Source organism: Cyclopterus lumpus, chromosome 15, assembly GCF_009769545.1.
Source record: "Cyclopterus lumpus isolate fCycLum1 chromosome 15, fCycLum1.pri, whole genome shotgun sequence".
In the NCBI taxonomy this organism is placed as follows: Eukaryota; Metazoa; Chordata; class Actinopteri; order Perciformes; family Cyclopteridae; genus Cyclopterus; species Cyclopterus lumpus.
Genome location: NC_046980.1, coordinates 7,126,131 through 7,144,959, shown reverse-complemented (window position 1 = coordinate 7,144,959; position 18,829 = coordinate 7,126,131). Strand labels below are relative to the sequence as shown.

The 18,829-nt window shown below is 40.7% G+C and overlaps 1 protein-coding gene across 1 annotated transcript in view; it reads left to right on the top strand.

The window, feature by feature from the left end:
* The first annotated feature begins 10,018 nt into the window (after positions 1–10,018).
* arid5b (AT-rich interaction domain 5B) overlaps positions 10,019–18,829 on the top strand; it is a 69,206-nt gene continuing 60,395 nt past the window's right edge. Inside the window, 3 exon segments of the mRNA XM_034552604.1 lie at positions 10,019–10,129; positions 10,386–10,493; positions 10,825–11,079. Of these exon segments, the coding sequence (XP_034408495.1) occupies positions 10,473–10,493; positions 10,825–11,079 (276 nt within the window). The 5' untranslated portion in view covers positions 10,019–10,129; positions 10,386–10,472.

The following is an 18,829-nucleotide window of genomic DNA, read 5'->3' as shown; positions in this document are numbered from 1 at the left end:
GCAGAATATTGAATAGATTTCTATTTTAAATCAATCTTGCCAGCCAGTGTTGGAGAGAGGAAACAGTAGAAAGGCCTGTGACCTTGGAAGGGAGACAGACAGTTCCTGTCTTTGTTCCAAAGTCTCTGTCATTATCTCGGTTTGCATCACGTGAAATCACAATGAGAGTTTCAGATGGTGAAACAAGTTGGGGAGAGAGTTTCCAGCTGTATGCAGGGGAAGAAATATTGTTCCGTTACATCCTGCCTCAATAGAAGTTACAGAAACCACTGGTGAATTTGTGAAACATCTACATGATGTTTCCAAGTGAAGTCTAGAATATGCAAAAGAGTGGCACTGAATCCCCAAAAAAAAAATCAAATGCATTTTAGTTAAGTCCGTCATGAAGGGAAACAAGCCCTCCTTTGTTAACTGATACAGAAAGGCCATGCAATATCATACCCCTGGCTTGGTGTTACCCATGTGCGAAGATGATAATAAAAGAGATAGCCAAAGGGCTCTGGTCACTGATCACAGAACAGTAATTCCCCCTCGATGCTCCTGCTTCAATCAGCACTGCTACAAAGCGCATGTAAAGCTGCAACGTATCTTTGTCACGTAGAATACAATAAAATGGACCAATGGGGAGCAACGAATCAACTCTTGAGATGAAATATTTCTAGTTATACAAACTAGAAGGGATAATAACTATTCAATATATTTAAGAACTGAAAACTAAAAGCTTATTGAGGCACTCAGGGAGGCGAACACACAGTGAAACTGATGCCGAAACACAACGAAAAGATCACCTATAGCTCTATTTATTAGGGATGCATCATTACACTTCTTTCTAATAACTGAAATCACAATTGTGGTTGGTCGTGATGGCATTGATAGTGCAAGTTTTATACTGTAAGTTTGAGAAAGTGCAGAACATCAAAGTCAATCTAACGCACAACTCTTTTCCAGACCAGTACGTTCCGCTTAATTAGCCAAATGTTTTCTGCTGTCTTTCCTCCATCAGGTCGGCGTGGAGGTGATTGAAGACGTCTGAGGAAAACAAACTTAGGTAGTTCCCTAATGAAGGCAAGGGAGTTAAAACAGGTTGGTGGATACAGTGTGTTGTACTACAGATTAATGTGTTTTTATTTTTGATGGCATTCATATGCATTCTCTTAAGCGTTGTGCACATTTTACTGATAGTTTCTCCTTCAATGGATGTGTTGAGTCGTCCTGCCTTACAAACCTGCAAACGCTCAGAGATTTTGATTTGTTCGGATTTCAGATAACAGTTTAAGTGTTGCATGACTCAACAGCTGTTTAAAGGGATTTTTTTCTCTCTCACTCAGATAAGAAGAACATTCAAGTAGAAACACTGACAGCATTCAAATAGTCATAATAAAACCCCACTGGGCACCAGGAGAATATTAGAGGCATTTCGGGATGTATTCAAAACTGCAGCCTGCCCCCAGTGGTGAAAAAAAGTAGTCACACCTTTTATTTAAGTAAATAATAGCAATATCACAGCATAGAAAACACGCATTCAAATTGTACAATACAAAATGATTAATTATTATTAATAGTAATATTCATTATCCAGAATGGCCCATTTCAGAAAAATGTGTGTAATGGTATTATAATGATTGCGTTGCAGCTGGTAAAGGTAGAGCTAATTTGAATTGCCATAAGCTTTGAATATATTTGAATATACTGCTGGGTGGCTGGTGAATTTACCCCTGAAGATCAAAGTCTATAATAACCTCATCATTTATTGTTCTTTTTATTTTGTATTATGAATTGCAAAAGTAACTTATAACTTAAAGGTAATATGTCCGTTTGAAACATAGTGGAGTACAAGTATAAAGTAGCTGACCATTAAATATTCATGTAAATTAAGTAAATGTACTTTTTTTCCCACCATTGCCTGTCTTTGAACGTGTTTTTTTTGTAGAAAGCCAGCTAAAGTATGCAGCTTGTATGAGTAGTTTGTGACCACCTCTCTCAAGACGGGCCAATTAATAACGTGACTATTATGTTACACAGTAAACGAACCTTTGTTATCTCGTTTAACGCAGCCGTCTCCAGCTGGGTGTCATTACGGTTCTATCCCAACAGGTGGCGCTCAACACCGCAGCTTCCAGACGGAGCGAGCAAAAGAGCTCTGGCTCGCGCACCTTTATTAGTCAAGCTGACATTTATGCTAATGGTAAATTGGCTGAGCACACTCTGGAGAGGGGGTGGGGGTGGGGGGGGGGGGGGGGGGGGGGGGGGGGGGGTACTGAAGAGGTGTTATTAAAATTAGCAGCCATTGCTTCATGTGTTTGTCAATCTATTTTTAGGAATTAAAAAAAAGACATTTTTCACACAGTTCAGTGGATATATAACTCACATTTTTTTCCGAAAGAGGGCTCCTTTTAAGGAGAAACCACAGAACCCATTCCTGCTTTGTTTATTTACCTAATTTTATGGCAGCTGCACCTGCTTTAAAGCCATGTTTGAAACGACACCAAGTGGATTGTTCCCCAAATATAAACTTTCTTTAAACAGTGCAGGTCACAGGCTAAACAGGTGGCTAAATGGTCACATAGCTCTGGCCTTGATTCTCTCTCCTCGTTTCAAAAATACTGTTTCAACTCGGGGCCCTGCAGAGTCACACATGTCAGGCATTTGCATGGGAGAAATTGGACTTAAATGGATAACACATGACTCATTCTGTCTCAGCCTCGACAGCTGCAACAGGCGAAGCAGTTATTGGACAAATATGATTCGCCTCAGAACAGAGCGAGTCTTCAAAGCTTTTTCCAATGTGGAATCTTTGACGTAAGCCGAAAAATAAAAAAAGATATTGAAGGGGGGGGGTTTAGTGTGAAACACATTGAGTTACATTCAAACCATATCATGAGTATTCATTTTCCTCTCACTCGCTGGATTTCTTTTTTTCTGACCGTAGCCTGACAACTGTTATGAATTCTGCATTAGCAATCAAAACAAAAGACTATTATTCAGCGCGGTGCCTGCCCCGGGTTGCTTCTTGGCTCATATTCCCTGTATAGTAAACAGCCCACAGATGTTTTACATTGATATTAAGAACCTTAATTTGTCCTCTGCAGAAAAAGACCAAGCATAGCGCAGGGATTAAGTTCTCAGCCATGTATCACACACAGCACAGACAGCAGTCTCATTTAGCTTGAGTGAAGTTTACAGTGAGTGGGTTTTGCATAGGCCATTAGTTGTCTCAAAATACCCCCCTGTCACCATAGCAACTTCAAGTGACTGCTAAATTGCCTTATAAAATGAGATAAATTATTAATGGTGAGAGTTTTTTTTTCTTCCCCGTGTTTAATATGTGTGCTCATGGCTGCGAGCTCTGAACAAAATACAGTATTTCCTCTCCTGCGCCCGCTGTAATGGAACAATTCGGCAGTTGTCAGTCATCTTTCAAAAACGTATCCATCGTCTCCATTGTTGAATGGGCTGATTGCCGTGTCCTGGTTTGCAGATACATCACGGGGATTACACACATTACAACAGCGTTGCACAAATGACAACTGAAGCTGTTATTCAAATAGAATACATTATGTCAAATTTAGAAAACTAGCAGTGTAAAATGGCTGCATTATAATTGCAATTACACACTTTTTTTTTTTTTTTGACATACATAATGCAGTGATCGCAGCCCAGATGGGGAGGGTGACACGCACCAGCGAATAATCTGATCATAGATGTCTGCTGACATTTATAGCCGTTTCATAACAATTCAGTGTTTGACAGAAAAGACAGTTGGTGATGCATTACACAGATGGTAAACGCTGAGGTCACTGTCCTCAGCGACTTCATAGTCAATGATAGTTTGACCGCTGGGTGTAATAACCTGACTGATGTTGGAAATGCACTGAGCAAAAAAAGGTTGTGTATTAATGTATTGCTCAGATGTAGAGGTTACAATTGTGACCTCTTTGCTTAAAAAAATACAGCTTCTTTTTTGATTCAGTGGTGTTTGTCTCTCTCTCTCTCTCTCTGCACTGAAAACATCCATAACGCACCGGCAGTAACTCAATCTAACAAAATGTATTTTCAATCACTCTCATCTTTTATAGTTATACCCCCATAAGACATTTACATAAATACATTATGCATGGTTCTAATCCCAGTTTCATATGGGGAGATATCAAATGCGACTGTGTGTGTGTGTGTGTGTGTGTCTGTCTGTGTGTGTGTGTGTGTGTGTGAGAGAGAGAGAGAGTCCTGATGTGTATGCAGATGGGAGAGGAATGAAGCGGCCTATTTTGTTTGTGGTTTGCACATTTCTGATTCAGTTGAGCACTCTCGATCAATGAGGCACATTTACATTTGCTGCAGTGGTAATAACCTAAAACCCATAGTGATGTTAACACTTGTACACACTCGAATTTACGTTGGCCTGCTGCATGATTACATTTGTGTGGCACATAATAAAATGACTCACTTGACATTATCAAACAATTCAGCTGTAATAGTGGCCCGTGAATGTGAAATTGTGTTTTGCAGGCAATTAGTTCATTGTCATGGAAGTCATTCAGACCTTGGCCTTGTGAATCACTATGCCAAGCATATATTGAAATGTATGATATATGGTCAATGACCACACCTATGAATTAATACAATAATTAGTTGTAAATGACGGACCTCAATGTTGAATATTGTAACTGTATTGCAGAAAGCATAACGTATGCATACGTCATGATTAAGTACGGCTCAGATAAACAAGTGATATTAGATAATTAAAAGAGATAAATGTTCTTTCAAGAGGATTTTTGTGCTGTGAACAGTCATAATCCCCACAATTCACTGCATGCGTGCAACTCCTTTGATGTTTTTTGAAGATATCACTGCATCACAGATATGTATGAGCTATAAATCAGTTAATATTCAGCCAACAGTACACTGGCTGACACCTGCTAATACACAGACATCCTCTCAAATAGCCTCCAGATGAACATATTAAACTTAAGTCCTGATTAAAAGTGATCCGTTCACTAAACTAATTGGATATCTTGTGTGCACGTGCTGTTGACTTGGTGGACTCACATGTGATTGAATGGAGAGAAATGTAACACCGCGTTATAATGAGTCTAAGAGGCTAAAATTAGCACCGCGACATCACTCAGATCTCCTGTTACCTTTCCTAAAGTCGCTCTGCAGACAGGGGCCATTGTGATTACAGCAGCACAAAGACTGAGGTGTAAAGTTACTATTGAAACGTGTTCCTCTGGACACATTTACTTGATGGATTGTTAATGTCCCAGGGCTTTTTCCACTGATGATAGATGGTTATCCAGTGGGTAACAATTGTGCATGTGGAATTAGGAGGAAACGGAGTGTGTTGCCCTAATTCCTCAGAAGTGTTCTTGCTTTAGCCATCTGTAGATTTTCATAATGCCTGCCAGTAGCATTACAAATGTGGATCCCAATATCACATTTAAAGAGAAATGGATGAGGGAGAGTTTTGGCCACGAGCAATACAATTTGTTGAAAAAATATTTTTAAATAAGTCCAACTTTCACGGTGTGGTTTTTCTTGAGTCAGAGTACTTCTCCCCCTCCAAAGAATTATAATAACATTTAAAAAAAAAAAAAAAAACGTTTTAAAGGTGCAGTGTGTAGGATTTGGTGTCATCTAGTGATGATGTTGTAGATTGCAACCAGTTGAAATACTCCCGTGTGCCAAGTGTGAAGGACATGGACCAATAACCGATAGATAATTAGGAATTAATAAATCTTTTCACCGACCAATTGCATGCGTATTAAATCATCTCATGTGATGCAACTCAGCCAATTCACTGTGTGCATCGCGACTTGAGTGAGAGATATACAAGTAACAAGTACATTTCATATGGCGTCCTCCAAGAATAGAAATGTGGACAGCGAAACCAGAGCCTTTAATCAATAATGGACGGACTCTTATATGTTTATTCTTCCCTGGGCAGTTCAAAACCAGTACGTCTCATATGTTCAGAGGCCGTGGCGATTATTAAAAGCGGCGATGTGAAGAGCCATACGAAACAAAGCACAAATCTTTTGAGCAAATGTACTCACTCAAATCCGAAATGAAGGCACATAAAATAAACAATGTGATGGATCCAACCAAACCATAACACATTGTATCACTGCCCAACAATTATGTAAACGGAGAGGAGAGTAGAGCTGAAACAGGTGGTTTCAATAACCACAGATAAAGTTTTTTCCGCACACTTTTCCTCTCTCTTTTTAGACAATGAAAGCGAAATATGGATATTGTTGCTTTTTTTGTTTGACGTCACACTGAATTTAAAGCTTCAGGGCGAGAACAATTCCGCAAAAAGTCAATTTTATTTATTTAAAGATGCTCCAGCCCGAATCTTTCTTGAAATGAGAGAAGAACGTTTATTTATTATTGTTTTATTTGACTAAAACTGACAACAGCAACAAAACTAAATATTGTTGAGATGTTATTCAATTGATTTTTGTTCATTTGATTTGACAGTCAGTTGTTGACTACATAGAGACGTTGATACAACTGCGAGGCTTCTTCAATATACATGCACTAAATCATCTAACTGGACCTCTTTACTACCCCTGGCCTAAATGTTACACGCTGTTCTTTTAAGACGACTTGCATCTCAAGCACTTAGTTTATGTGAAGCCCCAAAACATTCTTACTGAGCAGCACGAGACAAATGAATACTCGCAGTCGAATGATATTTTATTGGAGCAAAAAAAAACTCCAACATCTGATACAAATGTCCATTAATGGTACAACACTGACTATTTCCATAGGAAAATGACAATGTATAATAATAAACATAAAAAGTTGATCCATCTAACATTATTCCATTGCATATTTGTTGAAATTATTATATAAATATTATTTTCAGACATTTTTAAGCTGTAGTGGATGAATATATAGTGATGAGTAAGTAATACTGGTAGGAATTGTTCTACAAAGCCTAATTCAAACTTGCAATAACTGGAAACACAACAGTGACATTCATATTATCACTTTTTCAGTAAATATGGTAAACTTTCTGGTCACCTGACCAATCTAAGTGCAATGTTTACTCTCTTTTTAGCCCAGTTGTACTCACGTCTGAGGGAAACTAGGCTCAAAGACACCAATATATTGCACAATGACAGTTGTGGATATTGACGACTTCACTGTAATCTCTGGGTGTGGTGCAGCTTCTGTGTCCAGATTTGACTATAAAGCAAATTCCATTTCTTGTGTTTTTGGAATAAAAGTCAGCAATATTCAAAGATTGTAGATCATTTATATATATATAAAACAAGTTTATGTTATGTTGAATGTTGTATTTATTAGGTTTTGCACATTGCTTGGCAGTTTAATGAGGAACAATTTATAGAGATTGTCAAAAGTGTACCAAATGAACATTTATATCATTTGATTGAGGCTCATGAGTCTAATTAACAGTTTTTTGTTCAAAGGAATGAAGAAATACCAATATATCATTCTCCCTTTGCTGTCTTCTGGGTTGGACCATCAAAGGGCTGACTTATGTTTAAGGCATTCTAACATTCATATTCGTCATTAAGACATTTCAGCATATGGTCAGAATTATGTAGGAATATGCCTTTTATTTAACGCCATTTTTATTTCTTTGCTGCTCTCTTATTTTGAGATGACTTCCCAAACTCATGTGTGGCTCCCTGTTGATGCCGCCTCATTTGGGAGAATGTGGAACACCTGTGCTTAAAAAAACCCAGCCTCATCCACTTAGCATACTTGTCTGCCATTAGCAACACATATGCACGTTTCTGCCTCAGGTTTTCCTCCAGTTTTTCACAATATTTCCTATAATAAGGTCTTTTCAGTGCCTCCATTGTGGAGCTTTTTTCAGGCTGGTTTGCTCACTCGTGCAGTCAACACAGAGCATTATTAGCAGTATAAACATGTTTTGTCTTATTTCACTTAGCCACTCAGAAAAATAACCCAATAAACAATTTTGCAAGCAGTGATTGCAAAACTGGAAAAACAGCTTGAGAATGTCAACGGAGTCTGGAGTGAAAGAAATTACAAAAAAACTTACTCTGCAAGATTCACAACTCACATATGTTGCTGGACTTAAAGAGGGTTACTTTCAGATTTACTTAAGGGGATTTGAGCTGTAACCGGTGCGCCTGAAATTAATGTTAAACTGTTCAGTATGGCTTACAGTGTGTTCCTCAAGCTACTTATGCGTCTATAGACTAATGTAGAACCCTTATCATTTTAAATTAATTTATTATTTTCATGTTTTGAGTTAACTCGCAAGGTTGAAGCCATGTAAACATATCTTGTTGAAGTCTTATCTGATCGCAAAGACATGTCGAGATAAAGAGAAGCAGACGAGATCAAACATTTCGACTTTACGGTAAACGTGCAGCATGTGCCAACGCTCAGTTTTGAAAAGACGCTCCCAATATTTTGACCTTGAATCGTCACATTTGTCCAACACTTGTTGTCTTTACTTATTTCCCAATAAAAGATGTCATCAACATGAAGCTCAACTCACATCAACCCACATCAATATCTGCATCGCAGCGTTGCAATCGGCTCTGGCTGTTGACAAGCAAACACTTGCAATTGCCAGATAAGAGCTCTAGTGGCGCCATTGATTAACCAGGGACTTCATTATCGCGGCTGCCATTAACAATGCAACCCCATTGATTCCGCCACTGAAATGGCTGGGGAGAGAAACCAGGAGAGGTAACACTTAAGAGTGACGGTTTATATGAGATTCCCTGCAGGATTCCAACACTGCAGCATGTAAGACAACGAGCCTCTGTGTAATCCACTTTGTTGTTCTCCAAACTGATGCACTAAACTTGTACTTACAATATCGAAGCGTCACAGAACATTGCCTGCGGCTATTTTAGTATTAATACATCATGTTCTTTGAATAGAGAGGGCAGTGAAGAGGAAGTGCATGTGAAATTTAAGGTTTTTGAGGACAGAAATCATGTTCCTGCTCTCAAATCTTCCATATTGTATTGTGTTGCCATGCATGTTTTGTATTATGTTATGTATATAATGATCTATTGCACCTCATTGAGGTACAAGTCATAACCTATGAGCCTTATGAGACTATATTTCTTTCCGATGACGACCAGACAGACATTTATAACAGAAGGGACACACACATGTCCGTTTACTAGACAAGGAAACACTTAACTGGATGTGAATCAATGCGCCTGTCTGTATCCTCTCCCGTCACTTCATGAATAAAAAAAAGGCGCATTGCGTAATAGTGTACTTGTAATAGCTGTTGTCAGAAGTAGGCCTATGTCGCTGTTGCATGCTGTGCGATCGGAGTAGTGGATAAATGCAGGGCAAAGGGTGGAGGACGGTTTGGAAACAGCGACGCGCTGTGGACGGAGCCGGTACTTCTCCACACGTTATTTAGTCCAGACAGCCGATAAAAATACAGCTGACACATTCAGCAGCGCAGACTGAAAGGACAATGAGTTACACATGTAAATAGAGACCGTGAAGTTTGTCGAAATAGCATAGCTATATTTGATCATTCATGGTTTCGTATTGGTCCCGGAACACCTTATTTTAAAAAAATGTATTTCCCGGTGTTTATGGAAACCTATAATAAATATGAATCAACACAACGATATAAAAGGCTTTGATCGTGCAAACGTGTTAACCCGTGTCACATTTATTCCGCTGGCTTCACAAGGTCAGCGCAACGTCTGCAGATGATTTATTGTCTGCATAATGGACCGCCTCGTGAATTCTGTCTCATGACGCTCCGCTTTCTAACTCGGCCAATTTTGTCTTTTCATGCTCGCCTCAAAATATATATATAAAAAGGCCATTATTGTCAGCATTATAACGCCAACCCGCGCACGCGAGCTCTAACGCAGGTCCCGCTGGAAGCCAAGCCGGCACCTCACGGGTCCTGCATTGCCTTTTGAGGAATCATTTGATAGCCCTATTAACTTTCATGTAACATTGTTTCTTGAAGGCATCCACAGCAAGCGCCTCAGTGTCATTACTGTGAGAAATGTGCTTTCATAGTGAACGTCTTTTGCAGAAGTCCTGGAAGACACATGGTCTCCGAAAAGCCCATAAACACAGTTTATGAGCACAAATGAAGCTTCTATGGACAGATCGTTTTCCGAAAACGGTATTTAGTATTTTTTCAAATACAACTGCTATCTCTTGATGCTTGGAAATCCTTTATGTGTATGATTATATGTCAATATTTTGTCTGAACACGTGATTGCGCCGGATAGAAATTCGCCCAGAAAAATCACAGTTATATATTTACTTCAATAAATAAATACACGCACTTTTATAATACGTCATGCAGTACATTTACCAAAAAACGTGATTTTCCAGCGCTCTTAATGGACTTAAACACGATGTTTTAAACTCTACAGGAATATGTCCCTTCAAGGACCTTCGCGATCCATTCAAGCCAGCAAGTTTGGAGAGCGTGTTGAGTTTAATCAATTCATAACGTCGAGATGGAGCCGAACTCACTGAAGGTAACGTTTGTTATCAACCGTCTATTTATTTTATTTTCGCATTGCGCTAATCGCCACTTACTGTAAGACGTACTCACGTGCCTAATCCACAAAAGTTTGCCACATTACCTTTAGCATGACCACATCTGTGTCATATGTTGAACATTAACAAAAATAGTTACATGATAATAATTCTGTGCAGAAAACTGAGATGTCCTGATGTGATATTTTGCCAACCGTGCGTAATTACGCAGGGATGTTTGAAACGTTTGTGCCCACTTAAGACACGATTTGTTTACCAAATGAGTTAATAAGCCATTCATTAATTTCTCCATTTGTGTTTCCTCAACAGTGGGTGGGCTCGTCTTGCGGTTTACATGGACCATATATATTCTATAAAGCCTTTAAATTTCACCGGGACGGCAAACCGAGGATTCTGTCTCTCGGAGACTTTTTCTTCGTCAGATGTAAACCGGAGGATCCTATTTGCATAGCGGAGCTTCAGCTGCTCTGGGAAGAAAGAACAAGCAAGCAACTTTTATCGAGCTCCAAACTTTATTTTCTACCCGAGGATACTCCCCAGGGACGGACGGGCATCCACGGAGAGGTAGGGATATGAATTCATAATGAATAATTATGAATGATTGCTGTTTCGACGGTGTTTTTTACTCGCTGTGCTCTGCCTTGTTTCATTAACCAGCATCTTTACTGCATTACGAGTTGGCAGTGCATGTTTTGCTCTCCGTTGGCACACGTTCATACGATACGCGTGCATCAATACTGACATTGATGTTGCCCGAGCAGCTAAATGATTGACCTACTATTTGTCGTATTTGTTCCCTAGTTTTACTTGAACCTATATCTGCCTATTGTGGTGTCAACTGCTGAATGTGCACGTGTCCAGCTGCGCTCAATAAGACCGCCGCTGCGCTCTATGGGGTTAATTGTGTTATAAAGGGGGAACATCCGCAAGAATCCGGCGCTTACGCTCTGTCATTTCATTTCTTGGTAAACCGTGTCAAACGCTGACAAACGGGCGGAAATTGCGAAACAGTAATGAATGCGTGGGGTCAACCGGCCTCAGATCGTCCGTTACGATATAGTTATTATATATGTTGTAATGCCGCCTGATGTTGAAAGAGGCACAGCGAGTCAGAGAGCGTGGCCAAGTACACACACACACACACACACACACACACACACACACACACACACACACACACACACACACACACACGCAAAGCCAGCGCAGACACGTTGTAACTACTATGTTTTTTTTCCATCATCGACAATGTGATATTGTCAGCTCGCATATGAGGCAGCGCTTAAAAAAAAAAAAAAAAAAAAAACGCCTCCGTGTTACATTATGCTGTTGTTGGCACAGGAAAAAAAAAAAAAAAAAGGCAATAGTTATGATTGACTGTGGCCATATGTGGCGCTTGTGATCCGGTTACATCGCTGAATTGCATTACTCAAGATATGGAGAGTTTTCCTCGTCGGCTGTGAAACAAAACGCGGTGTTGTTTTCGCTCCCATGTCTCTCCACCAGCGACTACAGCACTTTAATTACTACTCTCTGCTTGTGATCACTTGCGGCTGGATGGAAATTATTCTCTGCTGCTGTTATATTGTTTATGGGGAAGGACAAAGCCGTGTTTGTACTCGACTCTTCCGCTGATGGTTTACTTACATTCTTTCCTCTTGAGTAATAGAGTGGCTATCACATTTCCTTTAGAAAGGTGGCTATTTATGGGCTGTCGCTTAGACAAGCTATCATCTTTGTGGCAGACTTCTTCTATGAACGGGTATCATCTCCTGAAGCCCTCTCGCTTTAGCCTTTAACACGCTGCAATTATTTAGTAATTACTTGGAGTGCATGCACCGCCGATTCCAAGGCCACACTTGCGCAACGACATGCCGGCTCCGCCCCCTTTCCCAAAGACTTATTTGCATTTCAAAGTGCTTACATTCCAGTCCATTTGGGTGTTGTTTTTTTTGTTGTTTTTTTTTATCTGGAAAATATGACATTAACTACCAGAAGGGGCCTGCGATTGCAATGGCAAACGGCGAATCAAATCTCAAAGAATCGAGGAAACACAGAAGGATTCCAGAGGTGGTTTGTGTATTCAACAACAGAGTGCATAAGAGGAATAAAAGCTTATCTCCCTGCATGAATTATGCAGCAACTTGCATCACAGCACACAACCCTGCGCGCACCAGAGACACATGGCACATGCTTTGAAGTTGCAGTCGTCTAATAGAATCAACCAGACAATGAAATAATGCAAATTGAGGATGATATGTTTTAAGTGCAGTGGAGGTGTATGCCGGCTGATCTCAATTAAAGGGCTTGTCAGGCCTCCATGCTCTTAGAAAATCGGACTACTTACTGTATTACACAGCGGAAATTGCCCGGACAACTTCAAGTCAGTTTATGACCTTCACTGAGCCCATTCAGATTCTCGCTGACTTTGCCCCATAACAGTAATCTGCACTGTGTGAGTCAGCTAGTGCTTACAGATGCAACCTATAATCTCAAAAACAAACAGGAAGGGTAAACCAGACTCACAACAAAACAAAAAAGCTGTGACTTTGAAACTCATCGTCTGTTCAAATCGTGAGCCATGAGTGATGCATGTGTGACAAGATTATTTGTTTTTTTTAAACGTAAACACTAGCGAAGGAGTTCATTTACGGCTACACGGGAAAGCGGAGTTTATAAAGCTCACGTTACACATGTTTCCTCGGAACTCTAGCAGACAGATTTATGGCTGTGGAGTTACTCTGTGAATCTGTAACTGGCTGAAAAGCAGGAGTTCAAATTATCGAATGGTTACTCACGTAGATATGAACTTGATAACGTGCAGCTCTCAGGAAGTGTGCTATTTTCACATGCTCTCAGAGCCAAAAGAGCACACATCATGAGGTAAAGCCACAACTTGGTGTCATTGAGCCTCGTTACATTTAGTCTTACAATGAGTTTTGAATATTATCACACGTAAAACAGAAGCAGCGTTTCACATTTGACATGTAAACAACCAGGACTGTGTTTCTGCTTTTTGTCTGTGAGATTACGTCTCATAGGATTTTATCTTAAGCCTGAAGCACGATATCCCCCAAATACCCAAAGGCACAACTTTTTCCAAAACATCAGAATAGCCTTATATTGAACTAGCTCACTGGAATTAGATTACTGATTCACTTGTGTTCTCAGCGCCGAGGTATGATGTAATTTCCTGGTTATTTCTCAGGTATTTGTTTGCTCTCAGCCTCTCTCCTGCGCTGTGTTGCCATGTTTTGCTGCGCTGTGTGGTGACAAGAGGAACAAACCCATGACCTACTGTGCTTGTTTTTCTTCTGTCACAGGGTTGGAGGTCAATTCCTTTTTAAATGCAGCCAGCTTTAAATCCAGTCAGCTTTGGCTGGAAATAGAAATAGTGATTCATTGAATATACAGAGAGCCCTCCGGGCCTGCGTCTGCTAAATATTTGGTGAACAGATCCAGAGAAATTTTGACAAGTCTATTTATGTATTATTGTATTTTGTTTATTCTGGGTTAATTATTAACTCCATATGTGGAGGAAGCTCTACTTTTCATTGTATCTCCGCCTGACAAGCAGTGTTTACCCCCACCAGTTGAGCTCTGCTTGCTCTTTAAACAGGCTTTGTGTCGAGCTGCTCACCCATTATGACAAACCCTCTATTGGGGCCTCTGCTCTATTTGTGTGCCTGCAAACTGCCACTGACTAAACAGTCACATGTGTTTTAAAACTCATTGAGTGACACATTTACTTCTTCTTACTCCAAATCGCCTGCCTCTCCTGCTGGTGTGCTCGCCGGCTGCAACGCTTTCTGTTTCTGGACCCCTCGTTTCAGGAGAGAGCGGTCGTAGATAACAGCTCGCCGCACACAACACCCACTTATGGTATACTCTGCTTCAGGCGGTTAATTACTTATGCTTATCTTATACTATATATTACACTTTAGTGCAAATACAGCAAGGCGCTCTTCGTGGGAATTCACAACTGCTGAGGATATTTCTGGATCATGTTATATTAATGTGCTATTATCATCACCTCTGATTTCATCTGACCTCTCTTCTCCTCTATTCTGTCCCTGTAGCTGACAAGGCTTTGGCACACACTCACACACACACATTCATTCATACACACACACACACACGCACACACTGACAGGCTGGGGACTGCAGCACTAGGCCAGTATTGATTGCTGTGGAAAACACTTTGGCATGCGTCCAGAGCCATTTCTTCAGTACATGGCAGTAGTCCATGCATGTGTTTCAGTGCTTGGAAAGCCAGCTTGTAGGGAAATTAGATTGTATTCATTTGCTGCTTCTTTGATTTTTCCTAAGGGAAAAACCCTGAATGGGTAATTCAGGCATCTGGGATGCTAGTTGAGTTAAGTGTAAGTGGCTTAGATATGCGACCAGCATTTTGATGGATAAGGTCGTTCTGCTGAATGACTCGTGTTTAAATATTATATGGCGCACTTTTACAGTATTTTGTAGAACATCCATACTGCTGCCATGTCTTGTCCATTCTGCGGATTATACCACATCTCCTCATTCACACAACAATAGCAGGAGTTTAGGTGGTTTGGGGGGGGGGGGGCTTTTAGCGTGCATGTGTAGCCTCCTCCTGCCGCAGAACAAGTCATTAACTCTGAACACTGCCCTCCAGTGAATTCCTCACCATTGCTGAAATAGCATGTAAATTATTGCCAGCTTTTTCAGGATTGTGTAATTTAAAACCTTTAAAACTGAATACCCTGGACTTCAAAGACTATAAAAAAACAAAACAGCTAATATTTCCCATTTGGTTAAGGTGTTGTCATTCCCATCCTTCACAGTCTTCTGATTCTCCTCACCACACTGTTGTGTCTCTGCAGCCTGAGTAATGATATGTTACAGCAGCGGCCAGTTTGTCAGGAGACTTTTTGATGCTCTTTAGACAGTTTTTTTCCCACTTTTTCATTGACTAACCACTTGTACAGGCAAACATTTGCCTTGATGGATGACTCCAGTGCCCCCAGCTACACTGAATCGGTATTATAACCTTTGAGGAGAATACAGCCACAGATGAGAAGCTTTTGCTTAGTACTCCAGCCAATATTATCTTATATAGACCGTGTCGAATCATCAAGCATTCAATCTGTTTTTTATTCTTTTTTTTTATTTTTTAGCCTTGTGTGTGCATTTGTTTAAATACAAGAGTACAACGCTGCTGTGATTCAAGGGAGCTGATGCAGCTTTTTTTTTGCGGTGTCGCCTTACATGATGGATGCCTCACCCACTTTCGGAAAGCCTTTGAAAACTCCTGTTATCGCTCTCTTTTTCCCTGTCATTATCACCGCGGAAGAATGCTAAGTTCATATATCACCCCGGCTCATGTGAGCGCAATCTCTTAATGGAATCAGTGAATAAAAGATGAGTTCAGCACCCCTGCAGATATTACAGCAACGTTTATGCATATGAATAAACTGCTTGCATTAAGTGGCAGAACATTATGTACAATGATTCTCACCTTTTTAAATGTTGTACCTTGAACTCGTTCTAGTCTTGAGGCACTCTCAAACAAAACAAACATATTCTAATTCAATTGTCCCCAGCTTACTCCCCAGAGCTCCCTTTTAATTCCTAGATAAGTTTGTTTTGGGACACTGAAGCCAAGGTCAGTCATGGGGAGGGGAGATAGATAATGAACTCATATTGTGTTTCATATTCTCGTTCTCGCTAGCTCTCTTTCGTTCCCTCTCCTTCTTCTGCTCTGTCTCCTCATTGTCCATGTCACCATGTCCATTACTCAATTACTAATCTCCTTTGGCCTTAGGAATTCCAGTGCTGACCTCTCTGAGGCAGCAGGCTGAAACCTTCCCAGCATGACAGGAGCACTGTGTGTGTGTGTGTGTGTGTGTGTCAGTGTGTGTCTCTCGCTCTGTGTGTGTGTGTGTGAATGTGTGTACCCACAGTATAGAAAGACACCCACCCACCAGGAGCGTGCACCCCTTGACTCCCGAGCTGAAAGTCCTGTCCGAGCGATGAGACGCTCCGCCGCAGAACGCTGACAGTCAGGAATGTCTCCCTCGCTGTTCGCGCACAGTGGCGTGGAAATTGTTCAGAGCGATATGGAATATTTAAGGCCGGCATTGTTTTCTAATTGGATCACCGTGTACAGAATGTGGCTGTTTTGCCACCAGTGCACATGCCGCATCCATATAAATTCAATGATATGGATTTTAATTTCAATGAGATTGCTAGAGTCACGGGTTTGCTGGAACAGAGTTATCTCCAGAAAGTCTGTTTTTTTCCACCACCCCCCCACACACACACACTTTCAGGTCCATTATGTGCAGTCATAGCAATAAATTCACTCCGTAATGTTTTTGTAGATATCTTGCCGCTGCAGTAATAACATGAATTATTGATAGAAGAACGGAGACAGAATGTGGCATTCGGCTGTTAATGTGTCACCTTGCATTTTTAACTCGATCGTAAAACAAGCAGTTGGAGAACGTGCACGTTTATTGACGTAGCCGAGGTACAATTCTGGTAACGCATTAAGACGTTTAGTGCGGGATTCAATTTCAGAGTATATAAATGCTCTGTGTAGGAAGCGCCCGCTGAAATGACACCAAGGCTGTTTGGTATGTTGCTGATGTGTAGTGTCACCTCTTGGCTGGGGGCTCGCAGTCCTCTGACCTATATTATCAAGTGGCCTGCTGGCGCTGTCTGCCGCTTTGCTTAACTATCAGCCGGCTGACTGGAAATGACAGCACAGTGTGGACGGTTTCTGAAACACATCTTTGAAAACCCTAAATCTGATGAATGCTGCTCGTTTCGATTAATGTGTGTAATGTTTAGTGCAGAATTGATTTGACAGAAAATGAATTGACAACAGAGTTAGAGTATTAGACGGATTGTTTAAATCGTCGGCTACAGGTAACGATGTCAGTTATTTTCTCCCCATTTTCATCAATTTTTTATTTTTAAATAAGTGGAGATTGTTTGTGCCACAATCCAACAATAGTTAAAGCCCTTTGACGGCTTTGAGTAAAAAAACAACAACATACAACTCAAACGGTTTGTTGATTATCAAAACAATTGCAGATAAGTTTTCTGTCAATTGACTCATAATTGTCCTTTTATGTGATTGTAAATTGAATAGCTTTGAGTTTTGGACGGTTGGTCGGACAAAAACAAGTAATATGAAGTGTTGTTTTGGTTCATCTTTCACTGAAATCTCATTTATAATATACAGCATTGTACAATAATGAAAACAATCATTGGTTGCAGCCGTTTTTGTCTCGTTATTGGTAGAAATTCTTCTGTTTTCTTCCCATTCTGTGGAGGCAAACCGGGCTGACACAATGCTGTTGTGATCGTTTCTCAATAACTGGTTCTCACAAACCCCTTTCCATGGAAACTAAACTAAATATTGAATATCCGCCGTAGCATTGCTCAATCAAACATGGCGACTCGCGCAACACCGCAAGCGGGTATGCAGCTTCCTGACCGTATACCAGCTTTCATCACACGGCAGCTCACAGACTTCAGCCGGTGCAAAGTTGGCTGGTAAAGGAAAGAAAAGAAAGCTAATGGATGCGGCCTGTTGCCTGCTCCGTTCATAGACTGATTATATTCTGGACTGTGTTGACAGCTGCTGAATTGCTCTCACCTGTTGTGTTTTGCTCTCAAGCCGAACAAGTCCCCAAACAGGATCTGTTGACACTCACGCGAGGCAGCATGTCATTCAGCTGATTGATATGGAGGGAATGGCTGTGTGTTTTTACGGTTTGCCTGTTTCCGTGCGCACGCTCGTGGCGTGCTATCGAATTACTTGAAGTATTGCTGTTTGACTCGCACATCGGCCGCAAAACATTCAGTGCATTATTTTTTTGTTTTTCGAAATTGACTGAGATATTTCATGGTTGTGTTTCTCCGCGCGCCGTCAGTAGATTGCATCAAACTACAGGAGCAAATTCTGTAGAGATACAGTACAATGTGGTTATTGGCTGCAGGCTGAATGCTCTATATTATTCAAATGGCCTGCTTTTCTGAAGGTAGAAACAGCAGTCAGTTTTTCATCGTATTGGAAAGCCAGTTACAACCACCCGCCACCACTTGACAGCTGAAGACAGCTCATTATAAGAAGACCGAAAACCCATGTTTGATGTTTCTACTTAGTGAGGGGAGGCACAGCTATATCAAGCTATCCCTCGCAGGCTTTTCCTTTATAAGGAAATGCTGTCTCCAACTGGTTTGGATTTGATATGCCTGTAGTTGCAGATGATGTGAGAACTGAATATGGGTAATTGTGTAGACAGAGCACTCAGGGAGA